Source organism: Perognathus longimembris, chromosome 17 (genome assembly GCF_023159225.1).
Source record: "Perognathus longimembris pacificus isolate PPM17 chromosome 17, ASM2315922v1, whole genome shotgun sequence".
In the NCBI taxonomy this organism is placed as follows: domain Eukaryota; kingdom Metazoa; phylum Chordata; class Mammalia; order Rodentia; family Heteromyidae; genus Perognathus; species Perognathus longimembris.
The window spans coordinates 56,171,502-56,192,860 of NC_063177.1; the positions used below are offsets into that span (position 1 = coordinate 56,171,502).

General features: G+C 63.8%; 2 protein-coding genes and 1 pseudogene across 3 annotated transcripts; all 3 read right to left on the bottom strand.

The window, feature by feature from the left end:
• Positions 1-3,380: 3,380 nt before the first annotated feature.
• Positions 3,381-5,153, bottom strand: Cd7 (CD7 molecule). The gene is made up of 4 exons (XM_048366927.1): positions 5,075-5,153; positions 4,085-4,399; positions 3,758-3,963; positions 3,381-3,467 (listed from the first exon to the last, which is right to left on the bottom strand). The coding sequence occupies exons 1-4, from the start codon at positions 5,127-5,129 to the stop codon at positions 3,381-3,383; spliced, it is 663 nt and encodes a 220-aa protein (XP_048222884.1). The 5' UTR covers positions 5,130-5,153.
• A 3,671-nt stretch (positions 5,154-8,824) lies between these two features.
• On the bottom strand, positions 8,825-21,054 carry LOC125366143 (secreted and transmembrane protein 1-like). 2 transcript variants are annotated; one of them, XM_048366616.1, is made up of 5 exons: positions 20,664-21,054; positions 16,232-16,376; positions 10,386-10,694; positions 9,121-9,174; positions 8,825-8,977 (listed from the first exon to the last, which is right to left on the bottom strand). In XM_048366616.1, the coding sequence occupies exons 2-5, from the start codon at positions 16,323-16,325 to the stop codon at positions 8,829-8,831; spliced, it is 606 nt and encodes a 201-aa protein (XP_048222573.1). In that variant the 5' UTR covers positions 16,326-16,376; positions 20,664-21,054; the 3' UTR covers positions 8,825-8,828. The 2 variants fall into 2 exon arrangements, with proteins under 2 accessions (XP_048222573.1, XP_048222572.1); XM_048366615.1 differs by having other exon boundaries at positions 20,652-21,054.
• Positions 17,468-21,359, bottom strand: part of LOC125366334 — a 13,258-nt pseudogene continuing 9,366 nt past the window's right edge.

Consider the following 21,359-nt stretch of genomic DNA (forward strand, 5'->3'; position numbering starts at 1 on the left):
GGTTAACTGGCAAATCTAGTCCCTTTACGTTTACTGTAGTGGGTGGCACTCAGTGCTACCACGATTGCAATTGTAGATTACTGTGAGGACTTGTCCTTATGGCCAACCAAACACCATTTTGTTGTCTTGCTTCATGTCTCTATTTAGCATGGCATTTACTTGTTTCCTCCTTTCCAGCTCCACTGAAGAGGTGTTTCCTCTGGTTTAAAAAATGATGTGTTTCTGGTTTGGGTCTTACTGCAGTTGCCCGAGAGTCCCACGCTGGCACCTTTGCACAGGATAATTTCCTGTCTTCATCTTCATCCGCTTTCTGACACAAGAAATGTCCCATCAGGTTCTAACTTCCCTTGGTGTCTACTGGCCGCTCCCCGTTGTGTTGGCACAACCTAGAATTTCAGTTCTAGGTTTTCATGTAGATTGTGTGTTTGTTCCCTTTAGTTAAGGTTTTTATCCTTCTCATTGTAGAGGTCCTTTACCTCATTTACTAAGTTCGTATTATATAACCTTAAGTTACACACACACACACACACACACACACACACACACACACTTGAAGACATTGTGAATGAAATGGTTCTTCTGACTTCTCTCCCAGCATGCTCATTGTGGGTATATAGAAAAGTTACACTGTGTGTGTGTGTGTGCGTGTGGTGTGTTGATTTTATGTTCTGCCATGTTGCTGAAATGATTGATCATGTCTAGGAATTCTCTGGTATGCCTTTTAGTCTTTTGAGATCATTTTATCTGCAAACAGGGATGATTTGGCTTTCTCTCCTTCGTAAGTCCTTTTTGGTTCTTCTCCTTGCCGTCTTGCTCTGGTGAGGAACGCCAGCGTCACGCTGAACCAGAGTGCAGGGTGGACGCGCTGTCTTTGACGGAGGGCCTCGGTGAACGCGCGTCCGGCGAGCGTGGCACGCGGGACGCCGGCACGCCCCCACCGTGTCGTCACGGAGCAGGGGAGGCGCCGAGGCCCCGGGGGGTCACGTCACGTCACGAGGGGGCCCCGTCACAGCAGGGCTCCCGGCTGAGCGCTTGCTCTTCTCCCGAGAGGCTCAGCTGTGCGCCCGCCGGGTCCCCGGTCCCCGCGCGCGTCTCACCAGATGACAAGGACGCTGACGGCCTCACGGTCTGTCTGCTGATCTCCCCCAGCTCTGCTCCCCCAGCTCTGCCCCCCCCCCGGGGCCTGGGGCTGCAATGGGCCCGGGACGGGCACCTACCCCGGGGGAAGGGCCGTGCCGCGTGGTAGCTTTGGGACTTAGGGGGAGGTGGCATGCTTGAAGGCGGCACGCAGGGCATGCTTGTCCCTCCGGGCCCCCACGTCCATGGTCCTTGCCCGCCCCGTGTCGCTGTGGGGCTGTCTGTGCCGGGGCTGGCCGCGAGCGAGTCGGGAGTTGCCTAGGTCACAGCGCTGGCCCACGGGCCTCAGGACTCGCGGCTCTCCAGGTCTTGGCCAGGGGCACTGGAGCTTCAGATGCCCGGAGCCGGGGGGCCGGGGCGGAGAGAGCCAGGGGCTGGTGGACACCATGGAGCTGCAGGAGGCCCCAACGAGAGCCCTGAGCCTGTGGGGTGCTGGGCTGTGGGGGGCGCTGGGCTGTGGGGTGCTGGGCTGTGGGGTGCTGGGCTGTGGGGGGCCCTGAGCCTGTGGGGTGCTGGGCTGTGGGGGGCCCTGAGCCTGTGGGGTGTGGGTCGGTGTGGGGGGCCCTGAGCCTGTGGGGTGCTGGGCTGTGGGGGCCCTGAGCCTGTGGGGTGCTGGGCTGTGGGGGGCCCTGAGCCTGTGGGGTGCTGGGCTGTGGGGTGCTGGGCTGTGGAGGCCCTGAGCCTGTGGGGTGCTGGGCTGTGGGGTGCTGGGCTGTGGGGGCCCTGAGCCTGTGGGGTGCTGGGCTGTGGGGTGCTGGGCTGTGGGGTGCTGGGCTGTGGGGGGCCCTGAGCCTGTGGGGTGCTGGGCTGTGGGGGCCCTGAGCCTGTGGGGTGCTGGGCTGTGGGGTGCTGGGCTGTGGGGGCCCTGAGCCTGTGGGGTGCTGGGCTGTGGGGGCCCTGAGCCTGTGGGGTGCTGGGCTATGGGGTGCTGGGCTGTGGGGGGCCCTGAGCCTGTGGGGTGCTGCGCTGTGGGGGGCCCTGAGCCTGTGGGGTGCGGGTCGGTGTGGGGGGACAGAGGGGCTCGGGTCGGTCCCCAGGGCGACGGCGCGGTGTGTGCATGCTGTGGATGTGGAGGCTGCACCCAGCGTGTGCGGAGAACACTTGCTGCCGTGCTGGGCCTGTGACTCCACGGTTCACCCCGGTGCACGCGGGGTAGACAGGCGCCGGGGCAGCCTCGGGCACCGCCGGCTGTGGGGCTCCCCGGGTCCCCGGGCTCCCCCCCCCCCCCCGTTACCTGCCTGCCACCTGCCGGCTGCGGTGGTGACGGACGCGGCTGCTCCCCTCTGGAGAGCAAGGTCTTTTTCAGGAGGCCTCGGCCTCGGGACACCTGAGAGCCTGGAGGCCCTGGGTACTGTCTGTCTGTCTGTCCTCAGGGGCTGGAGGCTGAGGCCTCCCTCCTCCTCTCCCTCTCTCTCTCTCTATCCCTCTCTCTCCCTCCCTCCCTCCCTCTCTCCCTCTCTCTCTCTCTATCCCTCCCTTCCTCCCTCTCTCCCTCTCTCTCTCTCCCTCTCTCTCTCCCTCTCTCTCCCTCTCTATCAGCTTGTGGGGCTTGAACATGGGGCCTAGGCCCTGAGTTTTTTGCTCATGGCTAGCACAGGACCACTTTGAGCCACAGCGCCACTTCCAGGTTTCTGGTGGTTAACTGGAAATAAGCATCTCATGGACTTCCCTACCTGGGCTGGCTTTGAACCTTGAGCCTCAGATCGCAGCCTCCTGAGTAGCTAGGAAGACAGGTGCAAGCCACCGGTGCCCGGCTCCTTCCCTTCTCTTTAGCCTCCTCTGAGGTCGCAGTCACACAGCTGGGAGAGCCCTGGGGTGCCTGGGGAGGGACCAGGCAGGCCGAACCCCTCCCCTCTGCTACTAGAAAACAAATGCCCATGCCAGGAAAGAAAAGAGACGCTTTATTTCTGGGAGGCCGGGTGGGGGAGGGACCTCCTGCGGGCCCCCCGCCAGGCTGCGCCAGGACCGTGGGACCCCACTACACCCCTGCGCCCACCCAGCAGAAGACCCTCCCGCCCGTGGCTGTCCCTGAGGCCGCCTGACCGTGGCACCGTGTGGGGCCAGGCCGCCGGCTAGGAAGGCTTCCTGGAGGAGGGGCCTGTCCACCAGGAGGCCCCAGGAGCCCTGGAGAGCAGCCCACGCCCGGCCCGGCCCGGCCCCAGCGGGAGGAGGGGGAGCACGGGGGAGCCTGGCGGGGCGCAGCAGAACGTGGCCAAGCTGGGCGGAGCCCGGGGCCCGGGGCCTCAGCGGCGCTGGCTGTCGCCGCGGCTGAAGGACATGTCCTCGTACACCACACATGGGGGGGCGGTGGCCCCGGAGAGCTTCCTGACCTACAAGGAAGCCTGTCGTCACCCGAGCAGTGGCTGGCCCAGTGCCCCGGGCCCCCACCGACACCTGCCTCGGAGCTCCCCCTTTCTTCAAACACGCGCACACACGCCCGCGGGTGTGCCCCCCACACGTGCGCGCACACATACAGGCACGCACACTCGTGTCCGCTGTATGTACCTCAGAGTCTGGTCGGCCGGCCCCACGCTGGGCTCTGCCCTCCCTGGCTGCCCCGCACCCCTGCTCCGCCCCCCCCCCCCCGCGTCTGCTCAGTCTGCCCCCCGAGGGCCCCCACCGTGGGGCGAGGATGGGGCGAGCGCTGGGGTTTCCCGCGTGGCCTGCGCCCGGCAGGGGGCTGACTCCCACTGACCTGCGCCCTGGTCCGCAGGCACAGCGTCCCCAGGCCCAGGCCCGAGAGGAGGCCGGCCACGGCCAGCCCCGCGGCGGCCGCCCACGTCGGCCGGGCCTCCCGGCACGCGCACGCTCCCTGGGACGGCTTTCCTGGGAAGGGGCACAGCAAGGCCTTTGGCGGGCGCGGGGTGGCGGGGGCGGCGGGGGGCCCCTGGAGGGGGTGGGCCGCGCAGGACGGGGGGAGGAGCCCTGCCCGGCCACCGTCCCGCACCTGTCACGGTGACCATGGTGCCCCGGCTCCGGACGCTTCTCTCCGAGACGGCCTTGCAGGCGTAGACCCCGGAGTCGTTCGGCGCCAGGCGGCTCACGGAGATGCTCAGGTTGTTCTGGGTCCCCGAGAAGTGGATGCGGCCGCGGAACCTCCGGTCCACGGTGGGTGCTCTCCCGTCCTCGTAGTAGATGACATTGGCCGGCCCGGGCCAGGTCCGCTCCAGGTAGAGCCCGTCCAGGGCCCCGCGGGTCAGGCACGCGATGTGGACGGAGGCCCCCTCTGGGGCTGCCGCGTAGAGGGGAGACTGCTGGACCTCTGTGGGGGCCACCGCGTCACCACCGCGGCGGGGACCCCAGACCCTCAGCCCGTGGGGTGCTCCTGGGGGCCCCGGGGCACTTTGGGGTGCCGGCCCCTGAGGGGGGTGCTCAGGATCTGAGGGGTGCGTGGGACCACAGGGCTGGCCCCGGGGCCAGGTGCAGCCGCGGCCTCCCCCGCAGCTCCCCCCCCACCGGGGGCACAGCTTCCCCCCTCCCCCTCCCCCTCTCATCCAGCCCTCCAGCGGAGCCATGGGCCTCCCTCTCCCCCCTCCCCCCTGCACTCCCCCCCCCCCCCCCACGAGCCAGCACTGTGGCTCTGCGGAGGGGACGCCACCGTCCGCCCAGCCCCGTCCACCTGGCCCGGGGCCCGCAGGGCCGGGAGCCCTTTCTTCCCACAGGGCGGAAACCACGCAGCGAGCACTGTGGTTTCTTTGCGGGGGACGGGGCTGCCCCGGGCCTCCTCCCGCGCCGCCCAGGCTCTCCACGCCGGGAGAAACCAGACACAACCACAGCGCGGAGCCGGCGTGGAGGAGTCTCCGGGGGTAGTGAGGCACGGAGCGGCCGGGCCGGCTCTGGGTCCCAGGCTGGACGCCTGTGGGCTGGGCTGGCCCCGGAGGGCTGACAGGAAGGGGCTCCGGTCCCCTCTGCCCCAGGCGGGCCCGGAAGCACTTACCCTGAGCGCCCGCCACCGTGAGCAGCAGGGCTGGCAGTGTGATGAGCCAGGTCATGCTGTGCCTCCGGGGCTCCTGCCCCGCTCCTGCCCCTGCTCCTGCCCCGCTCCTACCCCCGCTCCTGCCCCCGCTCCTGCCCCCGCTCCTGCCCCCGCTCCTGCCCCCGCTCCTGCCCCGCTCCTGCCCCTGCTCCTGCCCCGCTCCTGCCCCCGCTCCTGCCCCCGCTCCTGCCCCCGCTCCTGCCCCCGCTCCTGCCCCGCTCCTACCCCCGCTCCTGCCCCCGCTCCTGCCCCCGCTCCTGCCCCCGCTCCTGCCCCGTTCCTGCCCCCGCTCCTGCCCCCGCTCCTGCCCCCGCTCCTGCCCCGCTCCTGCCCCGCTCCTGCCCCCGCTCCTGCCCCTGCTCCAGACCCAGCCAGTGCCCAGCCAGCGCCCAGCTCCCCAGACTCCCTGCCCCTGCACTGGGCGGGCGGCGCCTAAAGAGGCGCGGGGAGGATGGGGCTGGGGAGGGCGTCCCGGAGGCGGTGCCCGGCAGGAGGGGGCGTGGCTGACAGGAGGCGCGGCACCCTGCCTCGACCCCCGCCCCCCCCCGCCTGTGGTGTCCTCCGGTGGTCCTCGGTTCTGTGCCCTGGCCCGGTGTTCTCCGGTGGTCCTCGGTTCTGTGCCCTGGCCCGGTGTTCTCCGGTGGTCCTCGGTTCTGTGCCCCCCTGGCCCGGTGTCCTCCGGTGGTCCTCGGTTCTGTGCCCCTCCCGCCGGTGTCCTCCGGTGGTCCTCGGTTCTGTGCCCCTCCCGCCGGTGTCCTCCGGTGGTCCTCGGTTCTGTGCCCCTCCCGCCGGTGTCCTCCGGTGGTCCTCGGTTCTGTGCCCCCCTGGCCCGGTGTCCTCCGGTGGTCCTCGGTTCTGTGCCCTGGCCCGGTGTCCTCCGGTGGTCCTCGGTTCTGTGCCCCCCTGGCCCGGTGTCCTCCGGTGGTCCTCGGTTCTGTGCCCTGGCCTCCGGCCCCTCAGTTCTCCACCCTGGGGGATCCGGCCTCCAGGGCCGACTCCCGACGCTGAGGCAAACGTTCTGCGAGCTCACACGCTGGGTGGCCTGGGGTGTGAAGCCGGCTGTGTGCATGCCCTGCTGTGGCAGGTGTGCTGGGGGGTGTGTGCTGGGGGTGTGTGCGTGCGTCTGTGTGCTGGGGGTGTGTGCTGGGGGGGTGTGCGTGCGTGTGTGCATGTGTGTGACGACCTGTGCTCATGGCCACACCAGGTGTGTTCAGGGTGTAGGTGACAGGCGCATGTGCCACACTGGGTGTGCTCAGGTGTATGTGTGTGTTCAGGGTGTAGGTGACAGGCCCATGTGCCACACTGGGTGTGCTCAGGTGTGTTCAGGGTGTGACAGGCGCATGTGCCACACTGGGTGTGCTCGGGTGTGTTCAGGGTGTAGGTGACAGGCGCATGTGCCACACTGGGTGTGCTCGGGTGTGTTCAGGGTGTAGGTGACAGGCCCATGTGCCACACTGGGTGTGCTCAGGTGTGTTCAGGGTGTGACAGGCGCATGTGCCACACTGGGTGTGCTCGGGTGTGTTCAGGGTGTAGGTGACAGGCGCATGTGCCACACTGGGTGTGCTCAGGTATATGTGTGTGTTCAGGGTGTAGGTGACAGGCCCATGTGCCACACTGGGTGTGCTCAGGTGTGTTCAGGGTGTGACAGGCGCATGTGCCACACTGGGTGTGCTCGGGTGTGTTCAGGGTGTAGGTGACGGGCGCATGTGCCACACTGGGTGTGCTCGGGTGTGTTCAGGGTGTAGGTGACGGGCGCATGTGCCACACTGGGTGTGCTCGGGGGTGCGTGGGGGACAGCGTCCGCCCACGGTGTGCACGTGGCCCCTGAGCACCAGCACTGAAGGCAGGGCAGGGCTGCAGTGGCCTGGGGCCCCCCGCCCCCCCAGGGTCCCCCCTGAGCTCCCAGAGCACTGTGTGTGCTGGCGCTGGGGCGTTCCCGCGGGGCGGCTGCGCGGCGGGGTGCGGGGGACGTGGCTCTGAGCACGTGACCCTTGCACACCCCGGGCGGGGCCTCAGCCGAGTCCCGCCCCTTCGCCCGCCTTCCAGCAGCTCCGCTCGACGACGCTGTGGCTGAAGGCCGCCGCCGCCCGGGGACCCCGCCACCGCCCGGGGAACCCGCCTGCCACCCGGGGACCCCCGCCCAGACCCCGCCCAGACCCCGCCCAGGGCCCCCGCCCAGACCCCGCCCAGACCCCGCCCAGACCCCGCCCAGACCCCGCCCGGGGACCCCGCCCAGACCCCGCCCAGACCCCGCCCAGACCCCGCCCAGAGCCCCCGCCCAGACCCCGCCCAGACCCCGCCCAGGGCCCCCCGCCCAGACCCCGCCCAGACCCCGCCCAGACCCCGCCCAGACCCCGCCCAGAGCCCCCGCCCAGACCCCGCCCAGACCCCGCCCAGACCCCGCCCAGAGCCCCCGCCCAGACCCCACCCAGACCCCGCCCAGACCCCGCCCAGACCCCGCCCAGGGCCCCTGCCGCCCGGGGACCCCGCCCAGACCCCGCCCAGACCCCACCCAGAGCCCCCGCCCAGACCCCACCCAGACCCCGCCCAGACCCCGCCCAGAGCCCCCGCCCAGACCCCGCCCAGACCCCGCCCAGGGCCCCTCCCGCCCGGGGACCCCGCCCAGACCCCGCCCAGACCCCGCCCAGGGCCCCGCCCAGGGCCCCGCCCAGGGCCCCGCCCAGGGCCCCTCCCACCCGGGGACCCCACCCAGGGCCCCCGCCTGCCGCCCGGGGACCCCGCCCAGACCCCGCCCAGACCCCGCCCAGGGCCGCCGCGGCCCGGGCTCCAGGCAGCAGCTCGGCGCTGGCCTCCGAGGCTCCCAGGGGGCTCCCACCTTCTTCATCTTCAAGACCCAACTTTGCTTTCAGAGCCCCCCGCCCCCCAAATAGATTCCTTTAAGGCCTTTTCCTAAAGCAAGTGTATTTCTCTGCTGAGTTGATTTTTTGGGTCGGTCCTGGGTCTTGAACTCAGGGCCTGAGCACTGCCCCTGAGCTGTGTTCCCTCAGAGCTGGTGCCCCACCGCGCTGGGCGACAGCGTCGCTTCTGGCTTTCCGGGGGTTCATTGGAGAGAGGAGTCACGGACGTTCCTGCCCCGGCTGGCTTCCCACACTGATCCCCAGCTCTCAGCCATTCGGTGTGGGTACCGGGCGTCCAGGGAGGCCTGGCGAGGAGGCCCCGCTGGCGGGCGCGTGTGCGTGCGTGCGCGTGTGCAAGCCGCACAGCCCTGCCGGAGGGCGGAGCGCGAGTGGGCAGGCCGGGGGGATTCCGTCACGGTGAAGACTTGGCCTTGTCACGGCCTGATCACATCCACACCGCACAGCTGGGATTGTCGTCCGGCGTGAGGGCTTTCGGGGGGCACGCGTTTTCACGGCGCCCCCGAGCTCGCCCCAGGGAAGGACGCCCAGGGAAGGACGCCCAGCGCCGTCCCCAGTGCAGCGAGCACGGCTGAAGCCCTTCCCCGCGCCAGGCAGCCCGTCAGGGCCCCACGGGCATCCGGAGCCCAGACGGCGATGGTGAGCTGTGGAGGGCACCCGCACGGCCACGTTCTCCCTCCCCTCCCTCCCCCTCCCCTCCCCTCCCCTCCCCTCCCCTCCCCGCTGCCCAGGTCCTCCCCAGCCCCTCTGGGAACCTCAGTAAGGTCCTGGGGTGCACTGGGGACGGCCTGCCCCCCCCCCGCCCTAACCCGGCGCAGGCCGCGTACCTGCTGGAAGCTCTAGGAAGGGCAGGGCCTGTACCAGGAGAGCAGGCCCAGCGCCGCGGCCACCAGCGTGAAGATGAGGACGGTGGCCAGGACCCCTCCTCGGGACCGGGGCCCGCGCGATGCCCTCGTGCTCCTGAGCTGGGGGACCCGGGGGGTCGGGTCTGGCGCCGAGAGGTGGGGTGTGGGTCTGCGTCCCCGGGACCGCCCGCAGCAGCAGGCCCCAGGGAGGAGCGGGGGTGGGGAGGAGGGGGTGGGGGGAGGAGGGAGCCCCGATCGTGCCCCCTGGGGACAGTGGTTCGCTCACCCTCCGAGGCCGCGGCTTGTCCCGGGCCTGTCGCCAGCTCCTGATCTTGGGGCTCTGCTGGGGAGATGCCTGGAGGTCGGGCTGCGCCCCCAGCCTCAGCATGAGGAAGGGGCTCCCTGGACCCCAGGCCAGGTGAGCATGGGGGGGACCCTGTCTGGGAGGGGTTGCAGGGGGGCTGCAGGGGGTTGCAGGGGACTGCTCTGGGGGCGAGTGGGGGGGTGGGGGGGTGGGGGGGTGGGCATGGCTTGTGAGGGGCAGAGGGCGTCCAGCGGAGAATGCAAGAGGTTCCTCTCCCTCCTCCCTCCCTCCACTCTCTCTCCTTTCCCCTCCCTCCTCCTTCCTCCCCCTCCCTCCTCTCCCCTCCCCCTCCCTCCTCCCTCCTCTCCCTCCTCCCTCCCTCCACTCTCTCTCCTTTCCCCTCCCTCCTCCTTCCTCCCCCTCCCTCCTCTCCCCTCCCCCTCCCTCCTCCCTCCCTCCACTCTCTCTCCTTTCCCCTCTCCCTCCTCCCTCCCCCCCTCCTCCCTCCACTCTCTATCCTCCCCCCTCCCTTCTCTCTCTCTCTCTCCTCCCCCTCCCTCCTCCCTCCTCTCCCCTCCCTCCCTCCACTCTCTCTCCTTTCCCCTCTCCCTCCTCCTTCCTCCCCCTCCCTCCTCTCCCCTCCCCCCTCCTCCTCCCTCCTCTCCCCTCCCTCCCTCCACTCTCTCTCCTTTCCCCTCCCTCCTCCTTCCTCCCCCTCCCTCCTCCCTCCTCCCTCCTCTCCTCTCCCTCCTCCCTCCCTCCACTCTCTCTCCTTTCCCCTCTCCCTCCTCCCTCCCCCCCTCCTCCCTCCACTCTCTATCCTCCCCCCTCCCTTCTCTCTCCTCTCTCCTCCCCCTCCCTCCTCCCTCCTCTCCCCTCCCTCCCTCCACTCTCTCTCCTTTCCCCTCTCCCTCCTCCTTCCTCCCCCTCCCTCCTCTCCCCTCCCCCTCCCTCCTCCCTCCTCTCCCCTCCCTCCCTCCACTCTCTCTCCTTTCCCCTCCCTCCTCCTTCCTCCCCCTCCCTCCTCCTCCTCCCTCCTCTCCTCTCCCTCCTCCCTCCCTCCACTCTCTCTCCTTTCCCCTCTCCCTCCTCTCTCCCCCTTCTGTCCCCTGCTCCTCCCTCCTTCCTTACCTTATGTGAATTGTTGGGGTAGACCTGTCATATCCTCCTGGCATCCGTGAAGCGCCCGGAGTGCAGCCCCGCCCCCCCCTCCCCTTGCTGACCCCCTCGCCCTCGCCCTGGCTCACCCAACACATTCAGGGAGACGCTCCTGTGGTTCAGCTGCTGTCCGCGCAGACACCAGGAGTACAGCCCCGCGTGGCTGTCCCGCGCGGAGCCGATCACCAGCTGGGCCTGGCCCCCCTGGACCAGGAGCTGCCACCCGTCCTGAGAGAAGCGGCCGGGGGTGTCCTCGCTGAAGACGGTCCTGCTCACGCCGGGGGTGCGCAGGCGGACGGTGACGTGTGTGAAGGGGTTGGAGATGTTGCAGGTCATCACGGCGCGCTGGCCCCGGGACACGGACACCACGCCCTCGGTGCAGGCGGGGTCGTCCCAGCCTGGGGGGGGGGTCACATGGACAGAATGGGACCCCAGGACCCTGGCCCGAGGCTCACTGGGGCCTGGCCAGGGGCAAGGTGCTGTCCTCCCTGGACCTGTCCCTTGTGTAGAGACTGGACAGTAGTGTGGATAATGCAGGGAGGGGGGCCTGGGCACTGGGGTTCTGTGGGGGGGCAGGGTGGGTGGCCTGGGCCCTGGGGATGGGGGTCTTGTGGGGGGGCAGGGCGGGGGGCCTGCGCCCTGGGGTAGTACTCTCCATGGCCACACCTGCATCTCTACTAGGAATCTGACCCCGAGTCCCCGCTGTGTCCTGTGCTGTGTCCTGAGCACTGGCACCCAGGAAGGTTTTAAAATGCTTTCTTTGTCCTTAAAAAAGGAACCCCATGTGCAGGGCAACAGTGTGAACACCCTGAAAGCATAGGTATCGGCCATCCCAGAAGAGAAGCTGCCACCTGGATAAGGTGCAGATGCCATGTCGCTCCCTCTCACGTGGGAACTATGGCCTCACTAATGAACCTCCTTATGAACCTTCTTCTCCTGCCTGTGATGATCTCCACACGGTCCTCTGGGATGGCCGATACCTAGGCTTTCATTTGTGCCGAACCTGGGATAGGTTCCCCGGTGGATTTGCTCCCCCCATTTCTGGGGGGTCCAAGCTGCCTCCGGGACTTATTCTGCTGTCCTAAGCCCACCCAGACGACCACCGAGGTAACTTCTGACTGAGCGCTCTACTTCCATCCACCACGACAATCTACAAATTTGCCCTCAGACCCAGGGTAAGTGATCATCTAAACGAGGGCTCGGATCCGATTTTCCGATTTACCGCAGGGCCACAGGGCCACAGGGCCGTGGCTTCTGGGCCACACCAAAAATCTTGGCTCCAAGTTTCAAGCCCACTCAATGACCGTAGCATAGGGCCACAGGGCCGCGGCCACAGGGCCACACTCCACGCTTGGTCCGAGACACAGTGATTGGGGTGACGATTCCATCGCCGATTGTCTCTCACATTTCAGCTGACCAGAGTAATACCGAGGACGCTTGGTATTAACGCCTCAGCTCCGCTAATCACTTACCACGGGAGGGGCACAATCATCCACCACAACAGATTTGAAACTCCAACCAGGGTGAGTGACCATTAGCTGGGAGCTTGGGTTTTCTCTAGTTCAGCTCCGCTGGTCACTCATCAAGTGGGAACAGTCTAAAGCTGCTCACAATCTTACAAATTTGGACTTACATAACTTCTGAGCGCTTGGGCCGATGGAGTTCTCTCTCTCTCTCTCTCTCTCTCTCTCTCTCTCTCTCTCTCAGCCTGCCTGCCTGCCTGTGATGAGCTGGTGCTAGCTTCCACAGGTACCAATATTTGTTTAACATCTGCTTTGATTGATGTTTGTTAAGCTTGGAGATTCGGTTAAGTTCTGCTTGTTGTTGGCTAAATCCTGTTTTCTCTAGCCTTGACCACGTGGACAATAAAAGTAATTTTAGCAAGCGCCATCTTGGTTCCATCAAAGTTCCAACAACTCTTGGAGGTGGAGCCCACCCATCCCCCAGGTAATGGGCATGCAAACTTCCTCGCATTCCTCGAGGCAGGGCAGGGACTTGGGGAGACTCAAGCTCCTGGTAACCTCCTTGCAATTCAAATGCTAAACTGGTTTCTCAAAATGTGGCTTCTTCATTTCCTCACCAAATAATCTGTAAAAATTTTTGTTTCCTAGGAAAAGTTTTTTTTTTTTCTAACGACCACGTGGTTCTAAAATATGGGCAAATAATATCATTTTGCCACCAGAAAACTTACATGGCCAATTAAAAAAAATTCTAAGCATGCCTCAAAGCTTGTGCACAAGTGTCTGTCTGTCTGTTGGTAAAACATGTAAAATCTGGCATCATGGTTTCAAAATTATTTGCTTTTTGACTACTATTTTAACTTACTTTAATTCTGTTCTTTGCAGCCTGTGGGTGGAGTCACAGTGAGCAGCCTGGAGGCAATCCTGACTCTTATCACCAGACTCCAAGCCAAAAGAAAAAAAAAAACAGATTTTAAACCCAAACTGATCATGTTAGGATGCAAGCAAATGTGTCTAAGAAAAACTCCAAAAAGTTCTAATATGGAGCATGTGGTAAAAGTACAATGATGTAAAACCAGTGTGTTATTCTTTATGTTATTCTCTATGCTGAAAGTCAAGTGTAGGGCTGGGATATGGCCTAGTGGCAAGAGCGCTTGCCTCCTACACATGAAGCTCTCGGTTCAATTCCCCAGCACCACATATATGGAAAACAGCCAGAAGGGGCGCTATGGCTCAGGTGGCAGAGTGCTAGCCTTGAGCGGGAAGAAGCCAGGGACGGTGCTCAGGCCCTGAGTCCAAGGCCAGGACTGGCCAAAAAACAAAAACAAAAACAAAATAATAAAAGTCAAGTGTACATCTGTTCATGACAATTCTTTGGTATAGACTAAGTGGCTGCTAACCTTGATTTTCCTGACCCAGGATTAATATTTTGCTTTATAGGATGCAGGTTGACATGTGTGCTAGCCGCGTGGACCGTGGACATGTGTGCTAGCCGTGTGGACTGTGGCAGCCCGTGGCTACAGGAAGCGGCCTCCACAGTCTGCTCCCAAACTGCCTGGTTTTACTACTAGTGATTCCTTATTCTCTCTCTCTTACATGGAAAACTGCTCAGGAAATCTAGGAGTCACTGGTGATCTTCCTGTGAAGATTTTGACAGGCCCAGAGTGTTCCTGCCCCGGCTCTGGCCCTCTCCCCCCCCCCCCCGCCCCCCACCAGAGTTGGGTTTTATAGCAGGCCTATGATGACAGAGTTGCAACCGAGACTTACTCCAAGGTTAAAAGCATGAGAGTTGTATTTGGTGGCCACAGGGTTGCATTGGGGTAGCCTTGGTGTCTTCCCCCTCCATGTCTCAGAAACTGTCATGGCTGCTGCAGAGAGCAGACTTGGTTGGCCTTTGGTCTGTGAGGATTTTGTGACTAGGAAGATGGTTAAAGGCCCAAGCCTTCTAAAATCTTTTAAAGTTGTCACCCTGCTTAAACCAGTAGGGCACCAGCCTACAAAAGCCAGAGTAAATGTCTTTAACCAGTCTGTGTAGAAATTTGCAGCCAACCCAGCAATGACAATCTATCCAGGGGACTCTGAGATGCCACTGCAGCCTGGCCCAGATCCAACCCATCTCTCCTGCCTGCCTCCATCACACACGACTAACGAAGCCTGCTGATTCGGGATGGAAGACACAGCCACGTCGGATCCACTGAAGCTGAGACTTTTACATTGTCCTGACCCTTTGCCCTCTTGATTGTCATTCGTTTGTGTTCTATTCCACCTGCCGGTAAGGTTAAATGATATGATTTGATTTGATGACATATGGATCTCACTCAGTCTGCTGTTCTCTAAGTATTACAGCAGAACTCTGGCAAGTACTTGTTGGTCAATTCTCAACAAGATACAGGTAAGCTCTATTCCTATTGTTCTCCTGTTGCTCTAATTGGAAATAAAAAGAGCTTTTATGGCTAAGACTCCTTGGATTGCAGTTCGAAGCCAGCCCGGGCAGAGAAAAAAAATCCCTCCTAAAACTCCATCTCCCAACTAACCAGAAAGAGCCAGACTGGAAGCTTGGCTCAAGAGAACCAGCCAAATGCTGAAAGCAACACTGTGGCTCAAGTGGTAGAGCACTAGCCTCGAGCAGAAGTGCTCAGGGGACAGTGCCCAGGCCTTGAGTTCAAACCCTGTGAATGCCAACTGGCTATCTGAGCAATGAGCACCTAGACCTCCAGGACGAGGTCAATCCTGACAACGAGGAACCATGGAGAGGAGTCAGAGGAGATGAAGTCTCATCTTAAATGGAGCCAATTTAAACTTGCCCTTTCAAAATTAATCAGAGCCGGGAGATCAAGAGGAGTAGTTATTTACCCACCTAATGTCCATACCTGTCCATTTTCCATCTGTACTGAAACTTGCATTCTTGCCTTTGTTACTTGCTATTTGTACATATATATATATATATATATATATATATATATATATATATATATATGCACCTCTGACTGGTTACTTCCAACCAGTCCACTATCCCTAAACACTTCCTTCCTGCCCCCAGTCCAGTTATTCCTCCTTCCTTGTAATGGGCTACAATTGGGTTTATGTTCCAAATGGAACTTTTCTGGCTTGTGCCCAGGGTGTGTTCTCCCATGTCATTCATGTTAACTGGTCCTGTGAACTTGTCAGCCTTTTGCCTGACCTTTTCAAATGTCTCTTTTAACAGGATAACATCCCTCACCCAGGACGCCACCTGGGAACTTGCAGTTCAAGGCCATCCTCTTACTGTGCCCATCGTAGATCTGGACCCTGAAGACCCCAGCCCCAGGGACTCCTTGATGTGCCCAAGCTGCAGGAGGTAGCCAGAGGAGACCAGACGCCCATTAGCCCTGATAACCATATTGTGGAAATGATGAGGACGTTTACCAACCAAACTGTCAAATACTTCTTAGGCGGTACCAGGCCAAATAACGAATCAGGGACCCCTGACTACTTCGCCCCTTTTCAGCGGGAAGTAGTTTCAGAAGAAACAACCTCCGCCCATACTCCCAGCCTGGTACCCCTCCTCTGTTATTACTAAACAACAAATGGGGGACTGTTAGCATTTCCCTAGCCTCAGGTCCTCAGCTCCTCCCACTCGCCCCCAGACCCACCCATACCTCATGAGCCACTCCTACTCACTACCTAACTACTTCCCCTTTATCCCAGAGAGAAGCTGCCACCTGGATAAGGTGCAGACGCCATGTAGCTCCCTCTCCCGTGGGAACCATGGCCCCACTAATAAACCTCCTTATGAACCTTCTTCTCTTGTCTGTGATGATCTCTGCCTGGTCTTCTGGGATCGCCGATACCTAGGCTTTCACACTCCATGGATGCCTGGCCCAGATGTGTGGACACTGGAGATGGGAGGGCAAGCAGGACGGGGTCCCCACCATGGAGATGGGGACATCACACCCGTGCCAGGTGTCTGGCGTGTGCGTGTGCGCGTGCGTGTGCGCGTGTGTGCCTGTGTGTGAGAGTAAGCAAGGAGTCGGGCTCCTGACACAGGCCCCCTCAGACCTGTGGGCCTCCTGGATGCTGGGGGCCCCTCTTCTCCTCTGAGGACCCCGAGGCTCGGGTCAGGGCCGCGCCTGGGACCCGTCCCTGGGCCAGTCACGCGTTCCAGTGAAGCGTCCTGGCTCTGGAGCGGTGCGGAAGGGCAGCCGCCCGTGCGGGCCTGGGCCGTCCCTTCCCCAGGCGCTCCCGACCCCCTCCCTGCGGCCCAGTGCCCTCCAGGGTCCAGGCCTTGGCTTCCTGTGGAGCTCCCGCCGGGCTCTGACAGGGCCCCCCGAGGTGTGGGGGTTCCGCTGTTTCCAGGACCCACGGCAGCCATTTTGCAGCCCAGGGCCACCCCCTCACGCCTCACCTTCGGGGCCCGGGGTGCAGTGTTCATCACGAATCCCCCGGGGCCTGCCCTTGCTGGCCCCTCCCCCTCCCGGGCCCTCGCGGGGACCTACGTTCATTCGGGGCACCCAGGGTGGCAGCCAGAAGCAGGAGGGCCCCCAGCACCCGGGGGCCGGGGCCAGGGCCAGCCCGGGGGCAGGCGGGCATGGCTGGGCGTCAGCTGTCTCTTGTTCCGGCCATCAGTTCTTGGAACGTCCCCTGGTGGGAAAAAAGCCACTAGGTCAGAGGCTAGGGCGGGGGCTGCCCGGGAGGCCGGCGACCACCAGCCAAGGTCTCCCGTCTCCTCCTGCCCCCCCCCAAACCCGGGAAGCCTCAGCCCAGGCCCGGCTGGGCCGCCAGAGCCCCGCTTTCCCTCCGCCCCTGCGCCTGGCAAGACCCGGGCGACCTGGGAAGTGGGGCGCACAGAGGCAGCCGCACCTCGCGCGTGGAGCCTCCCCGGGCCGCCGGGCAGCCCCCCCGCCTGCACCCCAGCTCTGTCTGCCTGGTGGCTGCTGCTGTGCCTCTGCACCCCGTCAACCACAGCAGGCTTTGTTTTCCTTGTTTCCCAGATGACAGGCCCTTGGGCTGTCTCAGGTAGGCAAGGTTCCTGCAGTCTCTCCAGATCTGACACGTGAGGGCCCGGCCCCGGCTCCACACTTGGGGGGCCACACTCAGGCCTTGCCCCACTCACCTTCCTGACCAGCGTGGCCCGCCGTCAGGCCACAGCCCCACCCACGACCCTTGCAGAGTGGGGGGGGGCAGGAAGCCAGGAAGACGCCCCGTCACCCCTGCACTGGGGGCTTTCCCTGGCTCCCCATCAGGGGGACTGAGCGTCCCCAACGGCAGCTCCCCTGGCCCTGCCTACTTCTGTTGCACACGGTAACACACTCATGCATACACGTGTGCACACCTGTGCACACCCCCCACACAAACATGCACGCACCCACCCACGTGCGCACACCCACGCACACACAAGCCCCCCCCCACTGTGTTTTCCGTGGCCTTGCTGTGCTCTGCACACAGGTGCTCAAGCCCATGGACTTGGTTTGTGGGGAGCACAGTATCCGAGTCCTGGCCCGGCCCTGGCCCGCTGCCCGGCTTTGCCCCGGAACACTGCCTCTCATAGGACCTGGCGTGGCAGGTCAAAGGTTACTCTTGGTCCTGGCTGTACCAAGAGATGGCAGCTTCGGCAGTGTGGTGGTTACGTAGTACACGCTGACCCACCAGACTGGGGGTGGGGGGCACAGGTGCTGGAGGCAGGCCTGGGGGGGGCAGGGCAGGGGGCACAGGTGCTGGAGGAAGGCCTGGGGTCAGGGCAGGGGGCACAGGTCCTCCCTGCTGGAGGAAGGCCTGGGGGGCAGGGCAGGGGGCACAGGTGCTGGAGGAAGGCCTGGGGGGCAGGGCATGGGGCACAGGTGCTGGAGGAAGGCCTGGGGGGTCAGGGCAGGGGGCACAGGTCCTCCCTGCTGGAGGAAGGCCTGGGGGGGCAGGGCAGGGGGCACAGGTGCTGGAGGAAGGCCTGGGGGGGCAGGGCAGGGGGCACAGGTGCTGGAGGCAGGCCTGCAGGGGGCAGAGGCAGGGGGCACAGGTCCTCCCTGCTGGAGGCAGTGGGCAGGAGGTAGCACAGCCTCCTGTGACCTTAGACCCAGGGACTTGGCTCTGGCAGAAGCTCCCAGCTGGCACAGATTGCCCTTGGGGGTTCACCTTACAGGGTGGGGCTGTCCAGCTGGTGGACTTCCACCTTCCCCAGGGAGTGTCCTGTGTGGTTCCTACTAGCTCACACCCCCAATCATCAACACCCAGGCTGACTTGTTTTTGAACCTTACTTCCTGCTGTGGCCTCCCTCAGGATCTGCACCTGCAAGTCATAGTGTATGTCCTGGAGCACAGAACGTGCCCAGACCTCTGCAGGAGGTGTTCGGCCCTGGGGACCCCCCCTCCCCATGCCCAGACCTCTGCAGGAGGTGTCCAGCCCCTGGGGACCCCCCTCCCCATGCCCAGACCTCTGCAGGAGGTGTCCAGCCCCTGAGGACCCCCCCTCCTGGGGACCCCCCCTCCCCACGCCCAGACCTCTGCAGGAGGTGCCCAGCCCCTGATTGCGCAGAGCAGGCATTTTGTCCTGAGGCTCAGGAGGCCTTTGGACTTGTGCTGGGCTGAGGTTGGCTAGGGGAAGGGGCACCTTCCGACCCCCAGGAACCCTGATTCTAGATGCCTGCCAATGTCTCCCCTGTTCCTGGAGCGCCCAGTCCTTTCTCCGCTCTGCTTTGCCATGCGCACAGCCCAGCTGGGCCCAGAAGACGTGTGGGAAGCAGCCCTGCCACGCTATGGGCAGGGGCCAGGCCTCACGCCCGGGGCAATCCCGTCCTCTCCAGGGAGCTGGGCAGCCTGAGCGCGGAGCATCCTGCGGCCAGGGACTCTGCCCCTCGGGCTGTGCATCACCAGCCAAGGGCCCTGGGGGTCCCTGGGGGTCCTTGCAGCCAGGGCCCCTAGAGCACCCTGCCCCGTCCTCCCCGGAAGCCGGCCCCGCCCTGCCACTGGGGGCTCTGCCAGCCTCAGCTGCCTCATTTTGCATGTAAGTGCACCTTGTTGACCATTTTCCCACGTGCCAAGACATAACGAGACACAATGCACTCACACTAACAAAACAACATGCTCAATCGAGTCCAACACCCAGGAACTTAGCAGTCACACCAGGGGCAGCCCACCACTGGGGTGATAGAGAAGGGGTACCCCAAGGTGCCCCAAAGCTGAGCTGTGACAGGCCACTGCCCCCATCGTCGGCCCTGCCCAGCAAAATCACCTGTGTGCAAGACTGTCCTCCCTCCCTGGACCCAGCCTGGGAGCGGTGTGCTCTGCACACAACACGCAGCCTCTAGCACGGGACCCTCTCCTGGCAGCACCTCTGCACCTCACACCAGGGCTGCCAACCCTCCTCCAGGAGCGGCCTTTTGGGTCCCCCGTGACTGCTGTGTGGAGTGAGTGTCCACAGCTGACCTGTCAGATCAGAGTTGAGCCGCTGGACTCCATCTACAGTGCTCATGAGATTCAGTTTTGGGGTTCTCCACCTGGGTTGCCCACTGCCAGCCCCTCACTGGCCCCTGAAGCCAGTGTCTACGGCCAGGCTATGCAAGCAGTGGGCTGGGAAGGTCAAACACCGCAGTTCACCAAGAGAAGGTCATACCCCCCCCAAAGGCCACCAGGAAAAGGTCATACCCCCCCCCAAAGGCCACCAGGAAAAGGTCATACCACCCCCCCAAAGGCCACCATAGAAGAAGGTCACACCCCACACAGCCCACCAGGAGATCACACCCCACACAGCCCACCAGGAGAAGATCACACCCCACACAGCCCACCAGGAGAAGATCACACCCCACACAGCCCACCAGGAGAAGATCACAGCCCACCAGGAGAAGATCACACCCCATAGCCCACCAGGAGAAGATCACACCCCACACAGCCCACCAGGAGAAGATCACACCCCACACAGCCCACCAGGAGAAGATCACACCCCATAGCCCACCAGGAGAAGATCACACCCACACAGCCCACCGGGAGAAGATCACACCCCACACAGCCCACCGGGAGAAGATCACACCCCACACAGCCCACCGGGAGAAGATCACACCCCACACAGCCCACCGGGAGAAGATCACACCCCACACAGCCCACCGGGAGAAGATCACACCCCACACAGCCCACCGGGAGAAGATCACACCCCACACAGCCCACCGGGAGAAGATCACACCCCACACAGCCCACCGGGAGAAGATCACACCCCACACAGCCCACCGGGAGAAGATCACACCCCACACAGCCCACCGGGAGAAGATCACACCCCCACACAGCCCACCGGGAGAAGATCACACCCCACACAGCCCACCGGGAGAAGATCACACCCCACACAGCCCACCGGGAGAAGATCACACCCCACACAGCCCACCGGGAGAAGATCACACCCCACACAGCCCACCGGGAGAAGATCACACCCCACACAGCCCACCGGGAGAAGATCACACCCCACACAGCCCACCGGGAGAAGATCACACCCCACACAGCCCACCGGGAGAAGATCACACCCCACACAGCCCACCGGGAGAAGATCACACCCCACACAGCCCACCGGGAGAAGATCACACCCCACACAGCCCACCAGGAGATCACACCCCATAGCAGCCCAGCACACAAGGCCTTGTGCTAAAAACCTGGCAGGCCATGGGAACAGACAGATGTTGGGGGGACTCAGGAGAGGCTGAAGGGGCCCTGGAGGCCCTGAAGAGGCCCCACTGTACCCCCAGTGCCCCGCGGCCCACCCTCAGATGGAGCACCCTCCTCATCTGTGCTCTAGGCAGTCAAGGGGGCATGAAGCAGCTAGTGTGGTTAGGGTCCTGGTGGGCCAGAACCAGAGGTCCCCACCTGTGCCCCTGGTGAGGTACACACGCCCCAAACCCTGGGCCACCTAAGTGCCTGAATCTTGCCCCTTTCACCCACACCCCACCTCAGTCCGTACTGGCTGCCTCCGGTAGTGGGTCCTCCAGGCCGCCTCCGTCGACGCTCTGCCCAGCCCAGAGGACGGCTGGGAGTGGCGGCCAGGGCTGGAGGAGGCGGGTCTCCCGCGCTGGGCGGGACGGGACTCGAAGGAAGCCCATTCGGGGAAGCTGTGGAGTTCCAGGAACGACCTGGTCTTCACAGAGCGGTGCCGGGACTTCTCTCTTGTAGTGCACCCATCCTGTGTGTTAATTGGAAGCTGGGAATTCTCCGTTCGTCTCAAAGAAAACAGGGGGCGCCCGACCCAGCATGAGGTCCAGCGGGCCGCGGGCGCAGGAGGGGGAGGAGGAGGGCCGCCTTTCCTTTCTGTGGCCGCAGGGCTAGCGGGCCAGCCCGCGTGCTGGCCAGCAGAGAACACCCCAGTCTCCTCGCATGCAGAGGAAGCCCACAGCCTGCTGGATGGGGCCCGGGAGGGCAGGGCTGAGGCCGGCCTGGAGTTCAGACCTCCGTGGGGTCAGTACCGGACACCCAGCTCTGCGGTCGGCACCCACGGAGCCCCAGGGGTGCCTGGGGTCTGGCATGCCCCTGCTCTGTCCTCAGCGCCCGGGGCTTCTCCCCGAGCCCGGCCTGGGGCCCTGAGGACCCCCGGGTCTCATCCCACCACGGGGACAGAACAAGTCGACGTCTCCTGTGATGTCAGGACAGGGAAGCCCAGTTC

Coding starts and splice junctions, on each gene's coding strand:
- Cd7 (XM_048366927.1), bottom strand. CDS start 5,129: ATGACCTGGCTCATCACACTGCCAGCCCTGCTGCTCACGGTGGCGGGC. Junction 4,400..5,074: donor CACGGTGGCGGGCGCTCAGG/GTAAGTGCTTCC, acceptor TGGCCCCCACAG/AGGTCCAGCAGTCTCCCCTC. Junction 3,468..3,757: donor CGCCCCATCCTCGCCCCACG/GTGGGGGCCCTC, acceptor GCTTCCTTGTAG/GTCAGGAAGCTCTCCGGGGC.
- LOC125366143 (XM_048366616.1), bottom strand. CDS start 16,325: ATGCCCGCCTGCCCCCGGGCTGGCCCTGGCCCCGGCCCCCGGGTGCTG. Junction 9,175..10,385: donor CGTCTCCCTGAATGTGTTGG/GTGAGCCAGGGC, acceptor TCTCCCCAGCAG/AGCCCCAAGATCAGGAGCTG. Junction 8,978..9,120: donor ACAAGCCGCGGCCTCGGAGG/GTGAGCGAACCA, acceptor TCTCGGCGCCAG/ACCCGACCCCCCGGGTCCCC.